At 40.7% G+C, this 27,880-nt stretch overlaps 1 protein-coding gene across 8 annotated transcripts; it reads left to right on the forward strand.

Moving 5' to 3' along the window:
- The first annotated feature begins 1,311 nt into the window (after nt 1-1,311).
- ppfibp1b (PPFIA binding protein 1b) lies at nt 1,312-26,708 on the forward strand. Of its 8 annotated transcripts, none has more exons than XM_083917236.1 (28): nt 1,312-1,466; nt 9,749-9,830; nt 10,527-10,732; nt 11,625-11,714; nt 11,842-11,955; nt 12,302-12,433; nt 14,306-14,398; nt 14,882-14,974; nt 15,613-15,730; nt 15,925-15,969; nt 17,638-17,699; nt 17,810-17,894; nt 18,627-18,763; nt 19,229-19,326; nt 20,607-20,667; nt 21,026-21,200; nt 21,633-21,665; nt 22,326-22,467; nt 22,666-22,797; nt 23,057-23,207; nt 23,292-23,403; nt 23,753-23,841; nt 24,139-24,261; nt 24,397-24,522; nt 24,604-24,792; nt 25,042-25,206; nt 25,567-25,632; nt 25,725-26,708. In XM_083917236.1, the coding sequence occupies exons 2-28, from the start codon at nt 9,767-9,769 to the stop codon at nt 25,806-25,808; spliced, it is 2,985 nt and encodes a 994-aa protein (XP_083773362.1). In that variant the 5' UTR covers nt 1,312-1,466; nt 9,749-9,766; the 3' UTR covers nt 25,809-26,708. The 8 variants fall into 8 exon arrangements, with proteins under 8 accessions (XP_083773362.1, XP_083773363.1, XP_083773364.1 ...); XM_083917237.1 differs by having other exon boundaries at nt 20,610-20,667; XM_083917238.1 differs by having other exon boundaries at nt 17,810-17,885.
- The last annotated feature ends 1,172 nt before the right edge of the window (nt 26,709-27,880 follow it).

Genomic DNA, 27,880 nt, shown 5'->3' on the forward strand with positions numbered 1-27,880 from the left:
GTTTGGACCTAAATTTCCAGGATTTGTCGAAGCCGCAAAGCTTCTGTTCACTGTAACGAGTTATAGAGGTGGACACTGCAAGCACAGGAGAATTGTTTCATTAAGTTGTCATTTCTGCCTTGTTGTTTTATTTATTTATTTTATTTATTTGCTGCAGCTTTATGTGATGGAATTTGAATAATTTTTGTTTTTGTGTGCATCTCTTTGAAGAATAAATAATGGCTATCATGAGACAATGAAGTTATACCTATCCTCATATTATTGTTTGCATTTTAACTTGCACCAGGTGACAGAAACTAAATTAATTTTTTGTAAACATATCATAATGTTGACTGTGGCTCTCACTTGCTCTTGACTGCCACGCATGGGCCCTGTAACATCTGCCCTGCATACCTTTTGTATTCAGTGCACGTCTACAGCATTTCCCTTTTTATGCCCATTAATACTTTTATTCCACTTCATTCAGATGGTAAAATTGTACTTTTTCCTCAACTATGTTTGCCAGATAACCATAGGCCTTGTTTCTTATCACTTTACAGCCTAACATTTCCGAACAAAACATCCCCAGATTAAACTAATAAACTATCAAATTGTTAAAAATTAGCTCCACTTGATCAGCTACAACATTAAGACGATACTTAGATGTTTATGCATCAGTAACAATAATAAAATAATACAAAAATGGAACATCTGCAGAGAGCAAATCTGCATATTGAGTCATTTTAATCTACTTAAGCGAATATTGCTGTTAATGCTTCTGTTCTTTTATTCAAATAACTTTGAATTCATACTTTTTTATTGGATTGTTTCTGCAAAGTAGTAGGTGTATGTCTATTGTGTAATAATACATGATAAAGCTACTTCTTCCAACACTGACACGTATGGTCCACTTGATGTCGCCTGTGGTTGTTTTAAAACTGACACTCTGGCAGGAAAATGATGCTTTCAATGTTTTGCCAAAACATGGAAAGTTTACATTGTTATTGAACTTTACGTTTAGGCTCCTAAACCGACAGTTAATTTTTGGTTGTTCCTGCTCAGTTTCCACACAGATAAGCGGACTAATATATATTACTCGAATAAAAATGAATCTTGTTGTCCCATCCCTCGCTGGCGTGTTTTTTTTAAATCAGTGTTTTACTATTTTATACAACTGGATTCTCTCATCTTCCACCTTTCCCATGCTTCAGTGAATGCACCAGAACTCCTTCCTGCTCCCAGCCAATCCAGGCAGCAGAGGGGCGGGACTTTTCCAAAGCCATGACGTCCCCAAGTTTTCCCAACCACCCTCCTCTACCCTGTCACTTCGACATCATGGCGTAGCGATGTGGACGGACGGGAATACTGTCGGTACTGGTGGGCACGGAGAAGTTCAGAAACGAAGCACTGTGGGGAGTTTTCGCAAACAATAGAAAGGAGATTAAAAACAACGGAAATTCACTTAATTTTCTTCGACCAGAGATTCAGTAAGTTGATGTTTTTGCTTGTGATTTATTAATTTCCACTAAGTTAGGTTGATGTTAACGTTTAGTCGAAACAAACGGCCGCTGTGACTCACGCTAACGGTCACTTTTTAACGGTTCTCCCCACTGTTAATTAAAGTGTATTAACGGTTTTTTGAAAAAGGGTTCTAGGAGTTCGGTGGTGCCTTCAGGGGTCTCAGGAATCCCCGCAAGTTAACTAGTTGGGTTTTTATAAAGTCTATGGTTTCAGCACGGCAACGTTGAGAAAACACTGAGAGCAAACTGTTCTTATATTTTCACTTAATTAAATGCCAAGTGGTAATGGTTAAATGTGTTCAACGTTAATGTTTTTGCACCAAAAATATCAACCCTCGCAACGTAACGTGGGTTGAATGTTTGTGACGTGAGACAGTCGGTAAGGTTGGTTTTATGACTTTGCCACCACAGCTCCAGACTCAGACATTGTGGTTAGTTACTCCCAGTGCTTGAGGCCAACTCTTTTTTCATCTACCCACACTTCATTTGGTTGATGTTTGGTTGATGTTTGGTTGATGTTGCCTTCCCTTGAGGTGCTGCTGACTATCGAATATAAAGGACTTATCCGAGTAGTACTGACCCAGACTGTATTTGTACAGTGTTTGACAATCTTTCCAAATCTTCTTTTGTCTAAAAATATACATTAACATGAACTAACGTATTATCAGCAAATATATATATATATATATATATATATATATATATATATATATATATATATATATATATATATATATATATATATATATATATATATATATATATATATGTTAATAATTGTATGTACACAACCTTGATGAAAGGCTTACTGGCTTGTAAACAAGATAACCTCTGAGGTAGCGATACAATAGAGCTTAAGGATTCAATGTGCCTTTCAAATGTGTGTTTAACATTAACATAATCTTTTGATGCACCATAAAAAGCTGTGTGTAAAGGCTTTAAGCCAGCCCAGCTGTTAGGCCCAATTTAATACAATATGTGTAGTAAGGGGTCCCTGCTTGGTCCTTGGCCTAAAAAAGACCCCTGCTGTAGAGTGAAGTGAGTAAGCAAGGTTGTCCAAAGTTTACTGTCTGTTTTGTTTTAAAGCTATGAAATTTGATCCGTTTTTGCATTGCCCTCAAGTCGACCTCTCTAAACAGTGTTGCCCTTCCTCCTCAAATGCTTTACAAAACAACATAATGGTCTGAAATAACCATGAAATAACCAAATAACTAATAACTAACTAGATGCTCTTGAGTTAAAGACCCTCACTTTTCACCCATCTTCAATAGTTTTGGGCTTCTTCTGCCTCTGCAGAGTGTAAGAAATTATGAAGCTAAGCTGTGTCAAATTTAAGTGTGGTATTTGTGATTTAACTCTGGGGATTTTCCTCAAAATGTTAATTACTATTCAGATTTTAAGGAAGCCCCCAGGGCCCTTAATTTTACCTTCTTGCAGACTTTGCTGCTGCAAAACAATCGAGGAATTTATTTTGGGAGAATGCCAAAAAAAATGTTGAAGTCTGCTTGTGAATCTGCAGCAAGCAACTGTTTTAGTTGATTTGCTGATATTCAGTGATGCTGTATAGTCTTGCCCACATTAAAACAACAACGATTAGACTTAGGCTTGGACTTAGACTTATCTTTATTGGTCCTTTGGGGTGACTCCTGCAATGAAACTGAGTTTCCAGCCGCTTACAAAAACACAAGGGAAAAAAAAAATACAGTATAAGATAACCAATAAACTCTTAGCTAAATAAATACAGAAAGTATAAAAAACAATAAAAAGTAAACAATAAACTCTTAGTTCAATTTACATGAAGTAGATCTAAGAATACAGGTAAAGTAAAATTCACGGGAAATGAAATCAGATAAGTTAAATGTAGAGAAAATGTATAGGATGAAATGAGCAGTAAGATTCAACTATGGCACTTCAGTGGTGGATGAAGTTATTGCACAACAAAAAGGAAATAAGTGTCCAGGTGTGTATGAATTGTGTTTTAACCTTCAGCAGTTTTGATTTACATAACCTAACCCTCTGTGCCACGAGTGTACTGCTCAGTGTTGCATTGCTTTTTGCATAAATGGGAAAGACGAGTAACTTCTAAGTCAAGTTAAGGTACAAGCAGTGTTTTAAGGTACAGGCAGTGTGTAAAGGTACAGGCAGTGTGTTAAGGTACAGGCATTGTGTTTAGGTACAGGCAGTGTGTTAAGGTACAGGCAGTGTGTAAAGGTACAGGCAGTGTGTTAAGGTACAGGCATTGTGTTTAGGTACAGGCAGTGTGTTAAGGTACAGGCAGTGTGTTAAGGTACAGGCAATGTGTTAAGGTACAGGCAGCGTGTTAAGGTACAGGCAGCGTGTTAAGGTACAAGCAGCGTGTTAAGGTACAGGCAGTGTGTTAAGGTACAGGCAGTGTGTTAAGGTACAGGCAGTGTGTTAAGGTACAGGCAGTGTGTTAAGGTACAGGCAGCGTGTTAAGGTACAGGCAGCGTGTTAAGGTACAGGCAGCGTGTTAAGGTACAGGCAGCGTGTTAAGGTACAGGCAGCGTGTTAAGGTACAGGCAGCGTGTTAAGGTACAAGCAGTGTGTTAAGGTACAGGCAGTGTGTTAAGGTACAGGCAGCGTGTTAAGGTACAGGCAGCGTGTTAAGGTACAGGCAGCGTGTTAAGGTACAGGCAGTGTGTTAAGGTACAGGCAGTGTGTTAAGGTACAGGCAGTGTGTAAAGGTACAGGCAGTGTGTTAAGGTACAGGCAGTGTGTTAAGGTACAGGCAGTGTGTTAAGGTACAGGCAGTGTGTTAAGGTACAAGCAGTGTGTTAAGGTACAGGTAGTGTGTTAAGGTACAGGCAGTGTGTTAAGGTACAGGCAGTGTGTTAAGGTACAGGCAGCGTGTTAAGGTACAGGCAGCGTGTTAAGGTACAGGCAGCGTGTTAAGGTACAGGCAGCGTGTTAAGGTACAGGCAGTGTGTTAAGGTACAAGCAGTGTGTTAAGGTACAGGCAGTGTGTAAAGGTACAGGCAGTGTGTAAAGGTACAAGCAGTGTGTAAAGGTACAGGCAGTGTGTTAAGGTACAGGCAGTGTGTTAAGGTACAGGCAGTGTGTTAAGGTACAGGCAGTGTGTTATGGTACAGGCAGTGTGTAAAGGTACAGGCAGTGCAGCCGGTGAGTAATATGAAAAGAATGTGTGCTGCTGTCCAACGTAAATGAATTGCATACGTGCAGGGAAAATTCTTGAAGATTTTATCAAGTGGAAGCTCTTTATTTCTGAAACTAAATTTCCATCTTTTGTTCAGTGTGTAACACTGCAACACACATTGCACAGATGCCTCGTTGGTTTCTTATTTTTAGTTCCCGTCGGTCTAAAGAGGGCTCCTTCAGCTTTGCACCAACGTCTTGTTTTCATGTAGGCCTCGTTGTTTGGTTGTATAAAATTAGTGATGATGTATTCTGCCTGCTCACTCAGGTTGGAAATAGCTTCAGGTTATTCCAGAGCAGCGCCCTGCCGGCGGCTGGTGAATGCCTTCACTGTGTGTGTGTACGGTGAATCAGTGGACACATAGCCTGCCTACTCCACCACTTAATTTCATGCACCCTTAAGCCTGTACACATAAACATTACCCCTGGCACAAGTCAAATCGTGGCAGACAATTTGCTCATAATGGAACTATTTTACACATGTTGTGTGTGGTTAATTAGTGCCCAAACACACCTCGATGATGTCCAAAGAAAAGCTTGCCCTTGTTACCTTGTGAAGCATTTTCTAAAGTTTTCAGAGCTAAATAGAGCATTTGTGGTTTGAGGTTAAACAGGATGAGGTATTCAACCCAGAATGAATCTTTTCTCATGGAAACAGTGTGTGAAGGTAAATAGTGAGTCAAGGTCAGCATGACTCAAGACATGGAAAGTGTCATTATGTGGTGAGACTTGGACCTGTCCCCTCATGTCCTTAGAAATCACCGCATCACGTGTTACCTGGATATAAAAAGAACAAGTAAAGCAAACAGCTGTGTTATTTATGCCTGGATTGTAAATTCCTCTCTCCACCAGCCTTTACACCACCAGTGCAACTCTCACCACAAGCTGTTTAAAGCCAGTTGCATGGCTGCTGTAAACACTTTCTCCCCTCAGAGACAAGTGGCCCTGAGGCTTCTTTTTTGTTTTCTATTTCCTGTGTGTGCAAGAGTGTAGTTGACAGGCCTTTAGGGACTGGGGAAATACAAGATCATCTGTTTTTCCCACTCTTTTTTTCCGAGGAATGCTTCAGCTCTGTGAGTGTCCAGTGAGGATGGGTTATGATGGTCATCCCTGCCTGAAGGGATCAGAGCTGAAGGATCTGAAAAGCCATTATACGGATCCACTCTCCCCCTTGTATTCATTATTCTCTGAATGTCTCAATGAATTATATGGCTGTTTTCACCAAAGGGCAAGATTGCTTTTTGAATGCTTTTCTTCATCTTCTGATTTTGTTTTGAGGCGCTTGGGGGGAAAAAGTATGCAGGCAGGTGTTGTTGCAAATGCCTTTCGTACTGTAGCGTAGCATTTCAGGCTTTTCTTTCTCTCTTTGTCTTCTCATGCCTCTCAGTCAAAATACCCCGACTACCACGAACAATGCGGTCCTCTGTGTCTCTTATGGTTGGTGTAAGTGGTTCTTATAGAAGGGCAGACAGTGAGACTTTGTTGTGAGTGCGATGCGTGCTGGTTGGGATTTTTGAGATGTCTCCTTTGATAGCAAGGGTCAGTGCAGGTACAGATATATCCTCCATGGTGCTCTATTTAACAAAAAAATGTAAATGATTAAACACCCTACAGCTTAAATGCTAGTGGATTGACAGAAAATCAATCTGCAACTATTTTAGTAGAGCTGCAAAGATTAATCGATTGGCTGTCAACTATTAAATTTATTGCCAACTACTTTAATAATCAGTTAGTTGGTTTGAGTAATAATATAAGAAAAAAGTCAAAATGATCTCATTCCTGCTTCTGAAATGTGAATATGTTCTGGTTTCTTTCCTCCTCTGTGACAGTAAACTGAATATATCTTTGCGTCGTGTACAAAACAAAACATTTGAGGATATCATCCTGGGCTTTGGGAAACACTGACATTTTTTAACAACTTTTTGTAGACCAGCAACTGATCAATATCAGAGAAAATAATAGACAGATTAATTTTTATGTTGCAGCCTGTGTCTAACTTACGATTTATTCAGTTTTCATCAAAAATGGCATTCATCAAAGTGGTGCCAGCTACTCTGAGAGGATTCTCTGCTGTATTTATTTTCAATATTTTCCGCATTTTAGATGCTGTTGGTTGGACAACACAAGTAATATGAAGATGCCTCTCCCCCTGGTCATTTTCATTATTTTGTGACAAACAATCAAGTCACTAAGTTGTGACGCCCTTTCAAAGTAGAGTTTTCGCTTTCTCAAAGCCTCGCATTTCTCTTTTTTTGGATTACTTTTTTTGCAGTTTTCAAGCCTTTTTATCAGATAGGACAGACAGGAAATGGGGTGAGAGAGAGGGGAAGACATACAGCAAAGGGCCGCAGGTCGGGGTCGAACCTGCGGCCGCTGCCTCAAGGACCTTCAGCTTCTTTACAGTGGGCGACTGCAGTGCTGCTTACCCCGTTGTGAGGAGATCTGGGTTTGTTTGTTATTTCAAAAAGACTGAATTGTCATTTTACCGGTTTCCTATTGATGAAAAGGCGTCTCAGTGATCGTAAAAGGTTCATAGGTTCCACCATTGTTGTTTTTTTTTCCACAGAGCGTTTGAAACTGGAAATAGTGATTTGAAAAGGTGTTGCGTCATACTTAAAGACCCGATGGACTAATCAAGAAAATAATCATTTGCTACAACCCGCACTCTAATCCACAAAGGCACCATGTATGCTCCCCAGACAACCCTCTTGTGTTTACACATGACCAACATACCATGGAGGTTTCCCAGGACTTAAGGATAGAGTGCACTTCTCTGTAATTAGACCTTCTTTGTGCTGAGATCTCTCTGGACTTATCCTTATCCTTATGTCCACTGAGTCCAGGAAGATGCCAAGTGCTCAGACATGGTCTTTACACTTGTTTAGCATTCATTGACACATGGGCAGCAGGTTTTTGAGCAGCATGCCTGGCCAAGGCCTGATGTGTTTGAAGTGTGTTTGCTGAAAGCCATGTGTTAACGTTACCCATATTTGCCTTTCTGCTGTGAGAGAAGAGCTGACTAAGGATTTTGAGGGGGATGCCCTGCAGGCCTTTATTCCCATTTGAGTCATCATCATCCAACTCTGTCTGTGTTACCTGCTGCTAAAGACTGGCTTTCTGCTGCGCTGTTGGAAGTGTAGTGACTTGGTAAAGCTCCTTCATATGCTTTTTTTTTTTTTCAATGGATCCAACTAGGGCTGCACCCTCTAAGTTGATTAGTTGACTTCGATTTCTTTTGTTTTCTTTTGTTGAGTAGTCATTTTTATGTAACTTGAAAACTAAAGCAAAGCACATTTTTTAATGAGGTTCTTTTTCACAATTCTTTGTGGAAAAACTCAGTTTTACATATTTGTAGAATTAGTCGACAAAAGTCGACGTGTGTGTGTGTGTGTGTGTGTCTGCAGCTACCACAGAGCGGTTCTCTGAGTATTTTGCCAGGGGTTCTGTCTGTCTCTGGACAAATTTTGTCACTGCAATACCTTGCAACTGTGCACAGTACAGTCACAGAAACTTTACAGGTTTGTCCAATTCAAAGATAGTTGTGATCCGAGCAAGGGCACCAAAAGTATGGGGGGTAGGAAGTGAGAAAGGGGCCATGGGCCCACCACTTACCCCTGGCTCGATTTGGCGTCACTGCTGGTGTGATCCAATCACAAGATGATCCCTAGTCCTTTTTATTTTAGCAGAATGTTTTTGTTCCTGTATGTATTTTTCTACTGTGCTTCTGTCTAATGTTGCATGTCTGTCTGATAAGATTACTAGTTTTTCAGTGGGTGTGATATTTTTAGGTTCCCTCTGAAAACACACCCTTCTAAATGTCATCTTTTGAGCACATCTTTTCCCAACCCGAGTACAAAAACATTTTAAAATGCTAGTAGGACATCGTAAACTCTTGTCTTTTGGAAATGGCTGCAATCCTGCCCTTTGTTAAATGTCATGTACGTCTGCTTGTCCCATTTGTACAATGTGAGGCGAGCAGTTACTGTAGGCAACCTGAGAGGAGCATTCAGAATTTTATTGTTGGAAACCACTCAGCAGTTCCTCTCATCTCCACTCAGCCTTCTGTGTGTTATGCTCGTGTTTTAGTGCATGCTTATTTTACACATAATGGAAAAAGTGCCCACAGGAATGCTGAAATAACAGTGTAAGGTCTTTGGGTGGTTTCCATAAAGTTTGTAAATGGTGCTACGTCCCAGTGTCGGGCACTCCCAGGATGTGAGGCAGCTGATAAAAGGAAGAGGTGTGTGTATGTGTATGTGTGTGCGTGTGCCTGTGTATGCATGTTTAAGCATGCATGAATTACAGCAGAGCCTTTGATTAAATGTCCAAAGATAAAGGGTCCGTTGTGCTGCTCGGGCCGATGTCCAAGCCTTGGACACTAAAATGTATCTCCAAACAGAGTGTCCAGTGTCTTATTGGTAGGACATTCATTGTGCCAATATTTTTGGTAAATGGCCTGATTGATCTTCTAAAAAATACATTATTCATCACTTGCGCTGACAAAATTCACGTTAGATCTTTGCAGCATAGAGCTCAAGAAGGTAGAACAGCTCAGCAGAGCACACAATAACTTTCTTTCATTTTCATTTTATTTTTAGCTGCTACAGACCTCTGCTTTTGATGTAACTGTTTAGATGAGGTCATTTTCTTTACATATCACTCAGCTTATCTGTGTCTGTTCAGTTGAACCCATCTCACAAACATGCTATTTTAGCACTGACCTTTTTTAGGCATTGAGGGTTGTTGAGGATATACTGCAGTAACAGCCTAATTCCTGGGTGGGTACCTGTTATAATCACATGCTTAACAACAACATTACTGCACTTTCTTTTGCCTAGAAAGCTGAAAGCTAGTTTTCTGGATTTGTCCTTTTCCTACGCTGTTGATATCCATATCTACAGCACAAAGAGCAGCTGCAACACTGATTCTTATTCCATAGACTAAACTGTGATTGTCAGTCATTGGATTTATAGTCACAATAACCATGTATGTTTTAATTCCTTTCCATGTAATGTGCGTCCTTGCTTTTGTTTGGTGTGTTATGCTAGGTTCTTACATTTCATTGCTCCCTCCAGGTTCATCAGTGACTCAAGATGATGGCTGATGCGAGCGACATGTTGGCAGCCGCCCTGGAGCAGATGGACGGCATTATAGCAGGTGATGTTCTCAAACAGCATTAAGCAACAACATGATATTTTAGCATGACTTAGCATTAAAACAGCAAGCATGTTGTAATTCTTCTTCTTTTTTTTTCTTTGTTTTTTACAGTTGTGTGAAAGCATAAAGCAGCAAATTATCTTCATATATATAACACGTCCAGGTTTATCTAGTGTTGTGATTTGTTGCAGAGCTGACATTTTAAACAGATGTCATGTGATGTCTTGAGCGTGATGTCCATATCTGTCAGAAAGGCTTTGGCATTTATTCTGTGCTCATTTAGGCTGTATGGCTTGTAGACATGTTCACCAATGTTACATTGTGTACCAATGGACCAACATTATTTTTCTCTACTGTAGTGTTACAAAGGCCTTAACAAATAAAGAGAATCACATGTTTAACCAATAATATTAATGGTCATCTCCAAATTGACTTTAGTCCAGCCTATGATGGCAGACTGCTGTTTAATGAAAACAATATTATTAGTAATGCATTAAAAAGTTTTTGTCCTTTTTGTATGACACTGAATTGTTACTATGTATGCGTTAATCACTGTAAGAACGTGAGTCAAAATGTACTGAGAAGAGCAGAAGTTTTAGTGAGTAAATGGTTCAAGATGATACATCTGTGTCTTTCTTTGAATTCTAACTCCTCCTAATGTTTGCTTCCCTCCTCTGTTGTGCTTCTTTACCTCAGGCTCCAAGGCTCTGGACTACTCCAATGGGCTGTATGACTGCCAGTCACCCACCTCTCCTTTCATGGGCAGCCTGCGGGCGCTTCACCTTTTGGAAGACCTGAGGAGCGTCCTGGAGTTGATGGACACAGAGGAAAGGGAGAGTTTACGCTGCCAAATCCCCGACTCCACAGCTGACAGTCTGGTCGAATGGCTTCATGGACACTTGGTAAGATGTGGGAAAGTGCACTGGCTGCAAGGGAATCTGTAAAATAACACAGTGTTAATAGACATTAAAGAGAGGAGGTAATCATCAGTTGAGAGCAAGAATGTTTTTTTTTCAGTATTATGATACTATGATATGATACAGTTACATTTACTTTTTTCTCTCCCTTCATTAGATCAGTTTCACTGTTAATGTCACTGTTTTATCTGGATGTTAAAGATGTAAAACGTAGAACTGAAAGAAGGAGCACTCCCAATGTCTGGATCAGTTTAGATTATATCAGCATGGAGGAGGTTATGTCTGTATCTGTGGGACAGAATGTGCTGCAAACAAGCGTTAGCACATCTGGTTTGCTTCTGATTGTGCTGCATTAAAACTCTATGAATGAGAACACGCGTGGGCAAACAGTCCCGTGTGAAAGTAGACGGCCGACTTGTTTGCTAAGCGAAAACATGACGGCCCTCCTCTGCTTAGTTCCCTGGTTATGCAAGACGAAATGCTGGTGTTGTCAATGTCACAGCCAGTGTGCAAAAAACACGCTGACTTCTTGGGAACCAGAGTGGTGTTTGGGAGAGCGATGGGGCTGCAGGCCAGATAAATGCCAGAGTTTTTGTGTAATGCTCTAAGTCCCTCAGTGTGCAGCAGTCTGAATGTGAGCCTTCTTTTCAGCCATGTAAGGTTTTGTTTGCAGGGTAAAGCAGTGCAGCCAGTCATACTTTGATGTGAAGCATTTCATCTGAAATCATTATTGGGCACATGCACCTTAAATGTTGATCATATCAACAGCAGTTAATTAACTTACCTGCACCACTTACCCATGTCTGCACCCTAAAAGGTCAAAGATCAGCTCTCTTATGGTTCTTTGTTTAATCCATGTATTTTTCTGTCCCTGCAGTCCAACGGGCACATCTCTCTGAGTGGGGCTGACCACTACCAGGAGAGGCTTTCCAGAATAGAAAGCGATAAGGAGTCTCTGGTTCTTCAGGTACCCATCCAGCAGTTCTTAGATAATCTTGCCAGTTTCACGAAGACTCAAGTCTCTAATACATATTTGTGTTAGATTGAAATAAAATCTATTTTTTTAAAAGCAGTGATTTTTTGGTTCCTCATAGGTGAGCGTGTTGACAGACCAGGTGGAGGCTCAGGGAGAGAAGATTCGTGACCTGGACTTGTGTTTGGATGATCACAGGGAGAAACTCAATGCCACTGAAGAGATGCTGCAACAGGTGTGTGCATGTGTGTGTGTTATGTAATATAGCTCAGGAAAAACTGTTTGCACAGAAGATCAAGAGCCACTAGGTAGTGAAAGCTTCTCTCAAACATCTACCATGGTGTAAATGCATGTGTCCTGTCCACAGTGTTGGACGTAGCAGGGGCTTCTCCTTGTTCTTGTTGTCCATAATACTGGACAATTTCAATGTCTACCTTTTAGCAGAAAGCACTGCATAATCTTTATTAATATTCAAAATATTTACAACAACAGGAATTCCTATACTGCCGATGTTTGTACTGTCAATACTGACCACATAGCAACCGCAACGGTTTTACAACAGCCATCATTTATCGTTGTAGGAGCTTCTGTGCAGAAATGCACTGGAGACCCAGAAGCTGGAACTTATATCTGAAGTGTCCAACCTAAAGCTGAAGCTGAATACCATGGAGAAGGACAGATTTGACTTTGATGACCGATTTAGGGACAGTGAGGTATGTAAGCTAAGAACAGAAATTCTTTGTTTCTGCCTGTGTCCTTTCTCTCTCCTCAGCGCACACCAATTAGGCCCCCCACCCCCCACCCCACCCCACACACACACACACCAAACAAACCCTCATTCATGTTGTCTGACACCTGTGTGGAAGAGGGACATCTCATTTTATTGTCAGTCTCAACGCAGCTGTGTGTTGAGTAAGAAAAAAGGCCCCTCCAGGAAATGTCAACATTCACTCAACTTTCCATGGGAATTATGGCTGCTGTGTTTGTTGTGCTTAGAAAAAAAAACCTCTTACTTTGTATCTGACCTTATTATTGGAATGTACTGCCCTTTGGTCAAAACATCTGAACTATCCCTTTACTTTCTGTAAAGCCTTTGAAGTGTGGTTGTATGAGGTACTAATCCATAGTCAGTATATTACCTACAGTAGATGATGTACTTCACACTCCTAGTTTGGAGAAGCATGCAGGAGGACCGCAAAGACGCTAGGTCAGCGGTTTTCAAAGTGGGGGTCGCCAGGGAGGCCTCAGAAAATTGGAGGGAAGATAAGAAAAAAGAAGGAAAGACAAAAAACTATATGATCTAATTATTTTTTAATCATTATTATAAAATATAGTCAGATTTTTGTTAAAATCATAATTAGAATATATAATTTAGAATAATTGAACACATCAAAATGTTATTGCCATGCTCATCTTTCTGATGGCCTGCCAGTCAAAACATCATTTATGACGTCATGTATAGACCTGGCGGTTTGCACCATTTATTAAGCTGCCTTGCTCCTCAAGCTTACACCTAAGAACTCCTCTCATCATCACTCACTCACTCACTCATCTTCAACTGCTTATCTGGGTTTGATATATTGTGTTGTATTGTCAGTGGGTTTGCAAAGCAGGTCCCCGGCCAGAAGCTAATGCTGTTTGGGAAGAAAGTTTGGGAACCACTGAGCTAGGCGATTTATTGCGTTGGATGGGGGCAGCAGCTAAGCGTATTTTAGCCAAATAGAAAAAGGACCACTTCAAAAATAGTAAATTCGTAAGTGTACACTACATTGAGAATATTTTCCCTGCTTTACCTTGCCATCAGACAGCCCTTTCTGATGGGGGAGCTGGAGCTGATGTATCCATCTAGATACTCTCTTCTAAGCCACCAGATTCCTTTGAGAAAAACAGCAGTTTTACAGTTTTACCTCGCTGAACACAGAGTTGCTGGTATACCGATGCCTTGTCAGTCAGTTCGTTTGCGTTATTGTGTTGGTGTTTTAAATGGTTAGTTTCTGTTTCAGTTTTACATGTAAAAATGCTGTCTGACAGTAAGGTAAAGTGGTGAAGATATTCTAAATATAGCATTTTTTAGAAAGCTAAAATTAATTTAGCTGCTTCCCCTTTCCACAACAGTACTGTAGGCAATACACTGACGATGGATAGGTATGTGAGACAAACCTCACCTAAAAAAAAAACCGGAACCACCCCTTTAAGAGGTCAGTCGTTTGTTTACTAGAGATGGGGAGATTTCTGCTCCCGGAGGAACCATGCACAGTACTGGGAAAGCTTTCAAACACGTCATGTTATTGTTGCAGCAGTGCGGTCGTCTTTTCCACCCCACTGGAACAAAAAGCTGCTGTCCATGTTCCGCCTCACAGCACATAAATCACTTGTTTTCTACAAGTAGCTTCCTCTAGTTTCATCACTGCTGCTGCTTTGTAGCATTTACTCACCAATGAGTTCAGTCCCTTCAGAGTTTTTTTGATATTTAATTACTGAAATTGTAGAATGTGAGAGCTGCTACAATGAAATCCATCTAACAGTATAACCAGTATTTTAGGAGTTTACTGCCATTCTGTGATATGCCCTTTCTATTGTTTCAGGATTTGATCCTTGAAATTAATGAACTGCGGTACAGAATGACGGAGCTGGAGAGTGAAAAAATACAGTACGAAAAGAAACTTAAGTCCACAAAGGTGAGTTGTCTCAGTGATGTGAGTGCTTATATGAACAACTCTTCATGGCTAACATCTTTTTTCCTCAAGCTGTTTCCTCAAGCGAAACACACTTCTTATTATTTTGTAGTTAACCCCTTTTACTGTAGAAGTAGTTTAAAACAAGTTTTTTCAGTTGAAAATGTCCTCCTGCTTCTCTAAACTGCTCTCGGTATGATTGATTCATTTTATTGTTTATTTTCTGTTTTTAAGGCTCTTATGTGAGTTATTTCTGATTATGATGTTGACGGTAGCTTGTTCATTGGATGTGGGGATGTCGTTTGTTCGGTCTTTTCTCTGTTTAAATTCACTCTTTTGGTCACCAGTGTCCATTTTTCTAATGTGCTTTGGTCTGTAAATATCTTGGTTTGAATCTTGGGTAGCCCCCCTTCTTGACCTCCTTTATCTTTCACTTCTTGCATCTCTATTGTCTCTCCTTTCCTTGGTTTGTCTCTTTACTGCTAGTCGCTAATGGCCAAGCTTTCTAGCCTGAAAATCAAAATGGGCCAGATGCAGTATGAGAAACAGAGGAAGGAGCACAAACTCCAGGCTATGAAGGTTTGCTTTTCTCAGGATGACTGTTGCTTGCTGTATGATTATGGTTTTTGACCTCTCCCTTTGGCTCCTCTTCTGTTTTTATTTTGGAGGGTAAAAATAATCAAATCGGGTTTGCAGCAGCTTTCCAGTATGTTTTTTTTAACAAACCATTTTAGGCAAAGTGATGTCACTTTTTGCAAAAAGTGAAATCATTTAAAACTCCTAAAAGTCAGGTGTAGTCAGAGTGTCACAAGTCCACCAGTTCAAGGAAACATTTACATTTTTCAAACCACAGGTGTGCTTTGATTTTGTTTGTCTGTCTGCATCTTCTTTGCACTTGTCCCACTCATTCCCTTTTCTCTGATTATCTTTATTAAAACTTCTTCACAATTTCGTGTGTCTGTCTCCATGCTTGATTCCTGTTGTGGTCACTTAAACATGAGTTTTTTGGATTAATAGCCCCTGCATTTGTTATTGCCTCCTTACCCGGCCACCTCCACACATGATACCCTTCAGAGCCGGTGTGGCCTACGTGTCTGTAAGCCACGTCAGCATCTGTCAACCTCTGTGTTGTGGTTTGTTTGTAGTGTGGAGTTGGGGTGGGGGAGGTTGCGTCTGTGTGGAGGAAATATCCTCACTGGTGTCCTCTGTCGGAACAGGAGGAGCTAGCCATACTCAGGAGGCAGCTGGAGGGCACAGACGGAGAGATGAGGAGACTACAGGACGAGACGGGCTTCAAAGCTATCGCCTCGAGCAGTTCAGATCCCACAGAGAGAGGTGGGACAGCCAGTCAAATCACAAACCTTATTGAATATGTGCATGCGTGATGTTTAAACTCCTGTTCAACTTTATGTGATAAGATTTAGTGGCACTATCAATGTGTAAGTAGCAAAGCACTTAGGCTTAGTTCTGCAAGACTTCAGAATCTGCAACCAACAAGTTTTTGTTTCATAACTCTTTGTCCTATTTAGTTTCTCATCCAGATGAAACTCTTAGAAAGAGGCTGAAAGAAAAACGTAAGGGGGGTTTTTATGCTTGTGTTTATGATTGCACTTTGTGACTGCACCCATCTCAACCCGTTTGCATGAACGAGCATGAGCCATCCGAACTCAGCTTGTCCATTATAACCCATTGGAGTGCTAATACCCGAGCACAGAGCACCACTTCACCCACCAATCTGTCAGACTGTTGTCAACTTTTAAGGACCGTGAAGCTGAACAAAACCAAGGTCACCCAAAATCTGTGTATCTGTGTTTTTTTTATGTCCGACCTGGAACGGCATCAAGGAATGTCTGCTTTGTGTTTTCAACAGGAATGAGGAATGAACTGTGTTGTTTGTCATAACCATTCAGGCTGCTCACTCATCCTGCTGCCTCATGTCCTCCAACAATAATCACCTCCTGATCTGTACCCGTCAAAATCTCTCCTCAAACTCTAAACCTTCCCCTGCTCACACCAACAACCAGTGTGTGCCCTGCTAACCTGTAATGTTGTTGTCATGTGACAGTATCTGTGTTCTAAGTACTGTTTTCAAATCTCTTTCCTCCCCTATCAGTATCTTTTACTTACGTAGAACAATTTCATTTTTCGTTCAATGCAGCTCATTAGAACTGGCCTCTATAGGAGTCCTAAAGCAAACACTCAAACGTCAGATTAAAGCTGGAGTATGCAGCTTTTTGGAAAAGGCAAAAACAACCCCCTCCTCCTGCAGCTCTCCCCTCTGTCCCACCAGACGAGCATGGGTCTGTCGACACGCTTTATGCAGTAACGCATATGGATGATAGTCATTATTTGACATCATCCTGATTGTTTTTGTGATCCTGATGCTGTTAGATTATATCAGACGTTTTGGGAGAATTACTGCCCTGTTTCTTTGCAAACGTGTGGGCCTTTAAAGCCCTTTGAGATGAAGCGTTCCCAGCTTTAGCTCACTACATAAACATGAACTTGAATTAGCTTAGTCTTAGTCTTCTGTTAGCAGAAGGCCAAACTATTAGCAACATTTTCTCTCCATCTCTGAAATGCTATACCAATATTGACACGTTTTATTACTGTATTGTTAGACTTGGTAAGTCTTTCTGACTTTTTTTGGGCTGTGTTGTAGTCTAGGCAGTTGTTGCTGGAATAGCAACTTTTTCTGCAGGATTTTCAGCCATTGAGTCTCGCTGTCACCATCTGAAGGAACATGCACTTGAGCGCCCTCCCTCTGAAATGACCTGTGATTGGCCAAAGTCTCCCGCCACAAGCTAGATTTTCTAAAGCCTCAAGACGGAGCCAAGAGGACGTGCAGAGTGTAGTTTTGCCCGAAAACCAAACTGCCTACCCCAGCTTTGATATCATGTATCTTGCACAAGTTTAAAAGCATCAACCATGTGTCAATTTTATGTTAGAGATCAAATTGAAGTTCCTCTGTTTTGCCATATTTAGTGATAATAAACCTGTGGTTAAAGATCGTAGCTCATAGTGTGTGTTCTGAAAAGTGAAAATGTTCTACCAAAGTGAAATATGTAAAACACCTGCTCCTACAAGGTTATGATGTATCAATTTGACTGTGATGTTACAATCCTTCAGTTGCACCGTGTGTGTTCAGGCTTATTATCCATCCCCCTCTTTTTACCCTCTTTAAACTTCACACGGTCAACACTGCAGTTTGTGGTTCGTAATCATTTTTTTCTCCTCACTAGATGTGGAAGTGCAGAGAATGAAAAAGGCAGTTGAATCGTTGATGGCAGCCAACGAAGAGAAGGTAAATTTGACAAGCTCTGGTTCAGTTTGTGTTTGTGTCAATCAAGTGATTTAGCTCCCATCCTGAAAAATTTGCCTCACAGTGGTTTTGGATCTTCTTTTTCGTTGCAGGATCGTAAGATTGAGGAACTAAAGCAGTCGCTGCTACGGTATAAGAAAGTCCAAGACATGGTGATGTCAGTGCAAGGTAAAAAAGGTGAGCTCACTCTTCTGTCAGAGTAAATGATAATGTAATGTCTGAGATAAAGAAGCGCTTAAGTAAGTCGGCCTATTGTCAACGTATTGTGTGTACTTTTCATTTCTGCCGGCCCTTTCTTCACAGCATATCAGGTTTTATTGTGATTTTCAAATTTTCCAAGTGGCCGTTGTCTGTATTTCAGTACAACTACATATTATCCACCAACATTGCTTCGAAGACTGCCCTTTGTGGTGTGTTAAAGGACACTCCTTCCATTTGAAACTTGAGACTGCTGCAAACAGCAATCCCTTATTATCTATTGTCTGCTTGTTTTCCTGTGTGTGTGTTTGTATTGCCCTGAGCTTGCTGTTTGCTGATACACTCGTTCACACAACTACTCTGTTCTGTTGCTTTCTCCACTACGATAGATTAGATTAGCAAGCTTTATTAAAACCTGAGAAATCCACCAAATCAACTCACACAGACAACAAATGAATTAGAAATTACAATCACAGTACACAACAAATACACAGTCCAACAAATAACACCATAAAGAGCCTTTTGACATTTGACTTTATTTTAAGGCTGTCTTGTAGAGACAATAGATGAAGTTTATCTTCTTATGTTTAAAGTTATGTTTGAAGTTTATCTTTTTTCTGTTCAGAGGGTTGATCGGTGCTAAATAAACATCTGATTCTTACATTTTACATGTCAAATTTTCAGCTGCGTCTTTTTCATTGTTTAATCCAGAGAAAAGCAAAGATAACGAGCACGTCGAGAGTCCCAATGATGGATCCATAGCGTTCTTATCAACCGGCCCTGCGTCTGCTGAGTCCGAAAAATATGAAGTTACAGATTTTGAACAACTAAGGAGGAGCCCAGATGAGGTTCGTACCATGATATGATGTGATGTCGCTTATTATAGCATCTAAAAATCAACTTACAGTCGCTAATGTTGACCAAGAGATTAACAGTGTTTATTAGAAACCTCACATATTATTTGTGGTTGTCATCATTAATTTATTGTTAATGAGTGCTGATGACTCTTGCGCAGTAGGTTTTTACCTTTTTATCCCCTTAAGCAACTTCAAATCTCATTACACTCTGAAATGCTCAGTAAAACCCAAATAGCTCACATAAACTTCACGCTTATTAAATTAGTGTTGACAGCCTTGATATCCAATTAATTGAATAACATCTCCTGTCAGTTCTCTAAGTGTGTGTGCAGATTTAGACTGCTGTGTTCTCATGGCCGCAGGAGAATATGCAAGTTAATCTTTTGAGACAGTGCATACTTTGATTTTTATAAAGTGGATTTTCTGTCTTCTTCTCTCGCTCTGGTCTGTGTTTAGTTGGAGAGCCTCAATGGACTGAGTGAAGAGCCCTCACCCACACCCAGTCCTTCCGATCCAGAACGAGTATCAGAGTCGGCACCAACAGATGTAGAAAGGTGAATATGAAAAAAACGGCATACCTTTTTACATGTATTGATATAATGATAGTCAATGTTCAGCGGAGCGTTTGACTTATGTAGGTTTTTGTAAAGTAGATGCAGTATATAATTTTAGTTACTCTTCTTTTGTGCCACTCCTTTCTTTGAATGATAAAGAATTAGTAAATATGTAAAGAATATTTGATGTTATTGCAGGGTTTACGGATAAATTTGATCCGAGGGCTTTTCAGTGTTAGTTGTTGACACTAGATGATGTTCATTTGGTGTGAGACAAGCATGTAGATGTGGATGCCACGTGTTTAACACTCAATTTACTAACAATGGCTTCAACGTGTCATTGTCCGCTGTCTATTAAATAGTTTCCTGTCACACTTCACTGCTAAAATGAATACAATGGTATCGCTTCATCAGCATAAGGCAAAGTCATGTGCACTTAAGTGACAAGGAGGGTTGCTCTTCATGTACTTCAAAAATACTTTTCTTCTTCATATTATCATTAAGTTTCTAAATAATTAATACCAAGTCAGATCTGAACAGAATCAGCATCAGCATTTAAAATATTTTGAAAACACACGTATGAAAATAACAGGGCGTTCCAGTAAAACAAAACAAATGTGTTTTTTATTTTTATTATTAACCTTTATTTAATTCTCGGAGTACAATTGAGAGCAATCCCTCATTTTAAATGCAGCTGAGATTGCACAAATACTACAATAAAAGATTAGTTAAGACTTAATAGAGAAATCATTTAACTTTTTCCTGTATTTATTATTCAGAGCCAAGAATTCTCTGACGCAACGTCAGTGACTGCTCATGAACTGTGAAACTAGGCAGTGCTGCTCAAATATGAAGCAGGACTCTGTTAACTGTATTGTCTATTTCTTGCATAAAGTGTTTTCAGAAACATAGAGTTGTGGACCGTTTAGCTGTAGAATGAGAGCATTTGTCCAGGTAGTAGGTCGGGCACTAGCAGATGCCATTAGGAGCAGAACGGTTGCGGTGAAGATAGACCTAAATCAATTTATCACAGATAATGTTGTGCTGTGAAAGAAAGTTACCGTCAGCTTGAAGAGGATGCTGTGATTTCAATATTTTGTCCAGTTTGTGTGTAAGCAGGCCGGCATCTGTTTTGTCTTTCCTCTGCAGTAAGTTACACACGAGAAGAATGTGTGTAACAGCAGTTCATATCCTGTAGCCCCACACTGCTGCTTCTCATAACCATATGAGACGAGTTCACTGTCTCCACTGCACTGCATTGTTTTGGTTTTTCATTTCAGCAGCCAAGATGCCACAAAGACTGGCAGCCAGAACCAGCTGGATAAGAGCAATAATGAAAAGGTAAGAGATGCACATTCTGAATGGGGGACAATGTTTGATTATAGGGGGTTCATGTTCAAGTCTTTCAGCTTCACCTAAATATTTCTTTGTTACAAGTTTTACTCATTTTCTCTCTTCGTCTTTTTGTCTCATATGTCTTTAAATGTGCCATAGACCCCAAATAGTTTATAGCCTTTAGAATAGCTTACATGTTGTGTGCAGTTTACATCTTTAATTCTATTTCTTCACACTAAATGTTACGATACTTTGATTTTAAAGGCAAATATTCAGTTATGAGAGTGGCAGATTTTCCAGGACTTGCAGGACAGTATGAACGAATATAACAGTCGTATAGGAGTAATGTTTTTTGTTCTTTCAGAACACAAGTGAGCAGATCGGTAATATTAGTGAAAAGCCACCCACGTGTCCCTCTGCCACCTTGCCTGCCGCCACAGATGACGACAGCTTTGGCTCGAGGAAGGCTCGTTCATCCTTTGGAAAGGGCTTCTTTAAGATCCGTGGGGGCAAGAAGACAACCAGTACCCCTAACCTTGGTAAGAGCAAACCACACGATTCAGTGGCTGGATAAGTCCACAAGGTGACTGTCTGTATTGGATGCTGTTTTGACATTAATCTAGCAATGCAATTGATTGGCTGGTTACTAGAGAGTGAGATTTTCGTGGAGGTTTTTCTTCCACTATGGACGACTTTATATTTTCCCAAGCCGCACCCATGGAATATACTATATGGACCAAGACCATAATTTGCAGCCCACACAAACTGTGGTCCCCATTTAATTATGGAAGTCTGTTTCTCTGCTGTTGAATGCTCCTTCGTTCTCTGTATGTTTTTTGTGTGTACTGTATGTCTGTGTTTGTTCCACCTCTCCGACCCTGTTCTTATTTCAATCATAATGTCTGCCCTTTGTCTTGTTCTTTTTCTGTTGGACCCTGTCGTGTGTTGTGTGTGTTTTGTAACACATGAAGACCGCAGCCGGAGTGCAAGTGCGCCTATGCTAGGTACAGTATAGACCGCAGGTCATTGTCAGGTTGCAGTAGTTCTCTGGAGAAAACAAAGGAAACTACTGAATACATCCTGTATCGTTGTACACCTTTGCCTTTTCTAAACTCATCCATTGAGCTGACATCTTTTTTATCATATCACGTTTCAGTGCTTCAACAGCCACATCTTTGTCACTACCTACTGTTGCACAAACGTTTTATGTCCAACATACAGAAAGACTGTCGCGTATGTTGATTTGCCTGTGTGCCTGCATGTATTTGTTCACACTCTGTTGTTGCCATTAAACCCTTCCCAAATATGTTTCAAGATCCAGATTTAGTGATTTATTTGGATCTTGATGGACTCCCACTAAAAAACTATAACAAAACAACTAATGAGCCTTCTTTTTATCTAATAAAATAAGACTATTTTATTCCAGTCTTAGTCAGACATCAGCTGTGTCGGATGCATGCCTACTCCAGAGGGTATTTCTCCTAATGCCCACCACCATGACCTCCCACTCTGTCTAGGTCTAGGAGACGTCATGTGTCTGTCTGAGTGTTTTCTGGGTCTCTGCACCGACCCTGTGCAGCGGCTCCTTCTCTGCCAATTTGTGCACGTCTCCCACACTGATGCTCATGATTCTGATTATGTTCTGTGGGCATTTGTTTGTACAGCTGAAACAGAGAGACAGGGCACTGACCATCTGGATCTGGCCGGGCTGCCACAGAGATCTGCCAACAGCGACAGCACCCACACACTCCCTACGACCCCAGAAGGCAGGAAAAAATCCAAAGGAATAAAGAAACTCTTTGGGAAGTGAGTAGAAAGTTACATGAGGATCTTTAGCTTTTAATTTTAAGATCAGCAAATAAGTAACTCTTTAATTTAGTCAGTAATGGATGTAAAGGTTTACATGCAACACATTCAGATTCAGCTTTTGCAAACATATTTTAGCATATTTTGTATGATTGTAAGGATGTTTTTAATATAAACTGTATGTCATATGTTTGTAAGGCTAAGAAGGAGTCAGTCTACCACATTTAACCTGGATGACAGCCCACTGGAGGGTGAGTTCAAGAGGGGTGGAGTGCGAGCCACAGCGGGACCCAGACTGGGTTGGTCTCGTGACCTCCAAAGAGCCAGCAAGTAAGTCTGTGCATTCAGCCTGAATAATGAGACTCGGAATGTGGTCCGCTTGTTTTGCATCTCTGGTGTCCAATGAAATTCAGAGATCATGCGATGATTTTTGAAGACTTCGTTATGATAACAAAAACATCAAAAATGCATGTACTATACTCACAATTTAAACTGGTATTTGTTAGTTTTCTTTTTATACTGCTACAAAGGTGTATCCAGCATATTTTTTTGAAGTGTTGACTTTTCTATTCTCACTTCTTTTTGGTAGTGATGTTGACGCTCCCTTTGCACGCTGGTCAAAGGATCAGGTGTGTGACTGGCTACAGGGGCAGGGTCTCGGCCTTTATGTGAACATGGCTCGTGTATGGATCTCCTCTGGACAGACACTGCTACAGGCCTCTCAACAGGACCTGGAGAGGGTGAGATGAAGGAGAAAAACTGCGTGTGTTGTGTTTGTGTGTGTGTGTGTGTGATCCTTACTTGTCTTCTTGTCGATGTTTCAGGAGCTGGGCATCAAACATCCGCTGCACAGAAAGAAGTTGCAGCTGGCTCTGCAGGCCCTTGGCTCAGAGGAGGAGAATAATAAGGGAAAGCTGGACTACCACTGGGTGACAAGTGAGTACCAGCTGTCGGTCCAACACATGAACCAAGTTATCAATGCTCTGCTGGTCGAAGCAAATCTGGGGCCAATCTTTTCTGCTTTTGTTTTTATTATTGTGTTTTAAAACCAAATGGGAAGCAAGTTTTTTGACCGTGGTTGATGACAGAAAGAAATTTTGTTGCTATCTACACCGGTCATCTGGTGCAAGTAACGCAAATAAACCCAAGTAAACTCAAAGTTGCGCAAGTAACACGAGGCAAACATTTTCTTTGCGTGTGATGTGGACACACCATTACTTTGAATTATATTTGACTGTTAAATTCTTCCTCCTTATGACACTTTGCTCTTTTCCGTTCCTCCCAGGATGGCTGGATGACATCGGTCTGCCTCAGTATAAGACCCAGTTTGATGAGGGGAGGGTGGACGGTCGCATGCTGCACTACATGACAGTGGTGAGTTGGCCAGACACATGCACTTGCTCCACAGACCCCACGTATAAGGTCTGACAGCTCCAGTGTCATCTCACATTAGGATTATTGCACAGAGAGTCTGATCTGGACCGCAGATGGCCTGATCTCACCCTCCGTTTTTGGAACAGTGCTGATATCCCACCACAGACTCTGTGCCTCGGTTCATTACTGAAAAAATACCTTTATGGGATATTCATACTTCATAACAGCTTTAACTTAACTTTGATTTTATTGTTTTAATTGTTCACTAAGTCATTGCGGTCTAACTTTGTCCCTCAGGATGACCTGCTTTCTCTGAAAGTAGGGAGTGTCCTGCATCACCTCAGTATCAAGAGAGCTATCCAAGTGCTCCGACTCAACAACTATGAGCCCAACTGCTTACGTCGTAGGCCATCTGACGAGGTGCACTCACTTTAACATCACCTTAGAAATCAGAAGCCTGTTCTGCTGTTTCACATATTTTAATGCATAGCTGCACGTGAACATACGGTTTTTAATCTGCTTTTTTCATATTCGTTATGTGCTTTGTGCCCACAGAACAATATTTCCCCAGCAGAGATTTCCCAGTGGACAAACCATAGGGTGATGGAGTGGCTGCGGTCCGCAGACCTCGCTGAATACGCTCCCAACCTGAGAGGCAGCGGCGTGCACGGAGGCCTGATGGTGAGACTGTGGGCTATCAGTCTTCCTGGGAAACACAAGCTAAAAGTATCGACTTATAACACATTCCTCCTCTCCCTTCAGGTTCTGGAGCCGCGGTTCAATGTGGAGACCATGGCGTTGCTGCTGAACATCCCCCCCAACAAGACGCTGCTGCGCCGCCACCTCGCCACACATTTCAACCTTCTCATTGGCTCAGAGGCCCAGCAGCTCAAACAGGAGTGTCTTGAAAACCCAGACTACACTCTGCTTACTGCCACCACTAAGGTCAAGGTAATGCAACACAGACTGCCTGTGCTTTAACAGTTTGACATTTTTGAACATGTACATTCGTATAAGCAGGCTAAAATGCAACTATTCAGACTCTTTTTAAAGCTAAACAACTTTATTGAAGGGGTTTAAGAATTGAATTTAAAAAAGAGAACCCTGAGGGATGTGTATATTCCTGTTTGTCCATGTAAATGAACTCTATAAAATTGATATACTGCTTTTCTTTGTCTTCTCTCTCCTCATTCATACCAGCCAAGGAAACTGTCATTTGGTAACTTTGGCAGTCTGAGGAAGAAAAAGCAGGAGGAGAGCGAGGAGTACGTGTGTCCTATGGATGTGGAGATGCCAAAGGGACGAAGCTTTCAGAAAGGCTTCGAGCTCCAGATCTATGAGGACGACCTCGACCGGCTGGAACAGGTGAGCTCCTTCTTCAAAGAGTCTGTTGAGTTCGGTGCCTTGCACAAGGGTACTTGAACCGTTGACCCTACAGTTCCCAAGTCAAGGCTCTAAAGTCTGAGCTACTGTTACCACATAACACGTAAAACATGTACAATTGCATGTACGGTATATGTGAAATCTATGTTTGTCAAAGGCATTTATTATGAGCATTATACGGGGACATAATCAACATTTTAATGAGGTTGTTTTTTGTGTACATTGCTTGGAAGATGACTTTTCTCACAAGATATTAAATAAAGGTGTCTGGTCAACTTGAGTTCCGATGCCTTATTGAACGTCTCGGGTTATTGAGTTTGAAAGCTGCTTCTTGTCTCACAGATGGAGGACTCTGAGGGAACTGTGAGACAGATCGGAGCTTTCTCTGAGGGTATTCAGAACCTGACGGTAAGAATCTAAACGCTGGCACATTGTGCTCATTGCTAATATCGTTTCAAGAGCTTCATGTATATTTTTTTCTTTACTGTGCCTTTTATCAGAGCATGTTGAAAGACGACGAATTCTTCAAAGAGGCTTCATATTCACCCAACCCCAGTGTAACAGACGAGGACTCCAATGCATGAGACTGTCGGCACCCTGAGACCTGGTCCTGCTGTGATGAAACTCTGTGCCAACCCTCTCCACTCACACACACAGACTTGTCTCAACAAACCCCCAAGAATGCTCAATACATTTCTTTTTAGTATTACATTCAAAGATGAGCCAAAAAGTATTTTTCCTGTTTTCCATTTTTAAACAGCCACTCTCACTCCTGAACCGTGTCTCCGTTACTGCCGTCTGATGACCGAGGGAACATTTAGGGCAACACCACTGCTCGCTCGCCTGCCAGCTGGTCTCTGGAGACACTTTGTACTCCTTTGTGTACGGGCACCTTTCTGTTTATGATAGAAGTGTCAACCAGCAGAAATAAGACATCTAAAATATGCCAATATAGATTTTAATATATGTCTTTTAAATTGCCTTCTGACTGTAGAAATATAAAAAAAAGAACTGACACGCTGAGATTTGTTGGTGTAACGTAAATAACTCCCAAACAGCTGCTATGTTTTTTCTACAGAACTAAACCTGCTAATTTTATGGGAAGTTTGGTAAATATTTTATCCTCCGCTGAACATTTCACAGGTTTCCACTCAACCGTAATAATCTACATGTATTTGCACCAATACATATCATACAGTCACAGTACAACGCCTAATGAATATCATGGTGTGGTATTGAAAGTCCACACATTTTTATAAGAGCTTGTTGTTTATTTTATTTTTTACCATAAATGAATTTTTAATGGAACCCAGTTTTTTAAGGAAAAGTCTTGTGGCATATTCAGATTTGTGAGATACGATAATGTTGAGTCATTTCAAAATAATAATGTTATGATGCAACCCTCCAACATACGAGAGGTTAAACTGTCTTTTTTTTTTATTTACGTTTATCCATTTCTAAGATCAATAAAATAATTTAAATCAGTTTTGATTTCCATCTGAAGTTTTTTACACAGAGGACTGAAGAGATGGTGGGAAAGTTATGATTTCACTGTTGAATGATGCAAGAAAGGAAACTCCTAAACACTGTTTAAAGAGCCTATGATTGTGTGTGTGTGTGTGTTGTTTGTTTTTTTTAGATATAGGTAACCGTATGTACTCTTTTATATATATTTATCATAGCTCAACTTTGATCATGCCGACTGGAGAAACCTGTGCTGAGCGACCTGTAATACAAGTATTACACTGTGGCAATTTAGTGAAATACAACTTTATTGTGAATATCCAGCACACACGGAGCACAATATAAAAAAAAAAATAGACTCCAGAGCTCATAAATTGAGCTAATTTTATAGATAAAGTTTAAGCCCCAACAGAATTTGTTTGAGAAGCATGCGACTGCACAGGAGACACCCAGGGAGCCAAAGTGACCTGGTCCAACATCAGTCCAAATATAGTGGCATTAAAAATAACAGAAGTGCATGTATGCATAGAGCTTTAAGGGTGTCAGGGTTAGACTGATCTTAATCTTATATGGTCTCACACTTTTATGAATTGTTTGGATGCATTTTTAGAAACAAAAGAGAGAATAAGTGAAACAAACATTAACATTCAAAATAAAATGGAAAATAATATTTTCTACAGTGTGTTTACTGGTTCACATCCTGCCTGTCATTGGGCCACAGTTGGAGAACTGCTGTCCTGAGTCCATACACCCCTGAATTTCCCGCTCTTTGCTCCCATTTTAACCAACTTGTTGTGTAAATGTGTCCTGTCACATGTGAGTTTATACTGATTTTGGAGTCTTAGATTATAACGTGAGCTCACATCCCTGAAGAGTTGAAATGACCTGAATTAAAAGCAGATTCAAGAAGAAGAAGAATTCCTTTATTAGTCCCACAACGGGTAAATTCAATTTTTTCACTCTATTATTATTATTCATGTTACACACACACACAGGCCCGAAATACACACACATGCAAAAACAGGACCTATATACATGCAATTAATGGAGAGATGTCAGAGCGAGGGGGCTGCCAGGGACCAGCGCCCCGAGCAGTTGGGGGTGTGGTGCCTTGCTCAACAGCACCTTGGCAGTGCCTAGGAGATGAACTGGCACCTCTCCAGTCACCAGTCCATGCTCCATTCATGGTCCA

The sequence above is a fragment of the Echiichthys vipera genome (assembly GCF_963691815.1).
Source record: "Echiichthys vipera genome assembly, chromosome: 7".
Lineage (NCBI taxonomy): Eukaryota > Metazoa > Chordata > Actinopteri > Perciformes > Trachinidae > Echiichthys > Echiichthys vipera.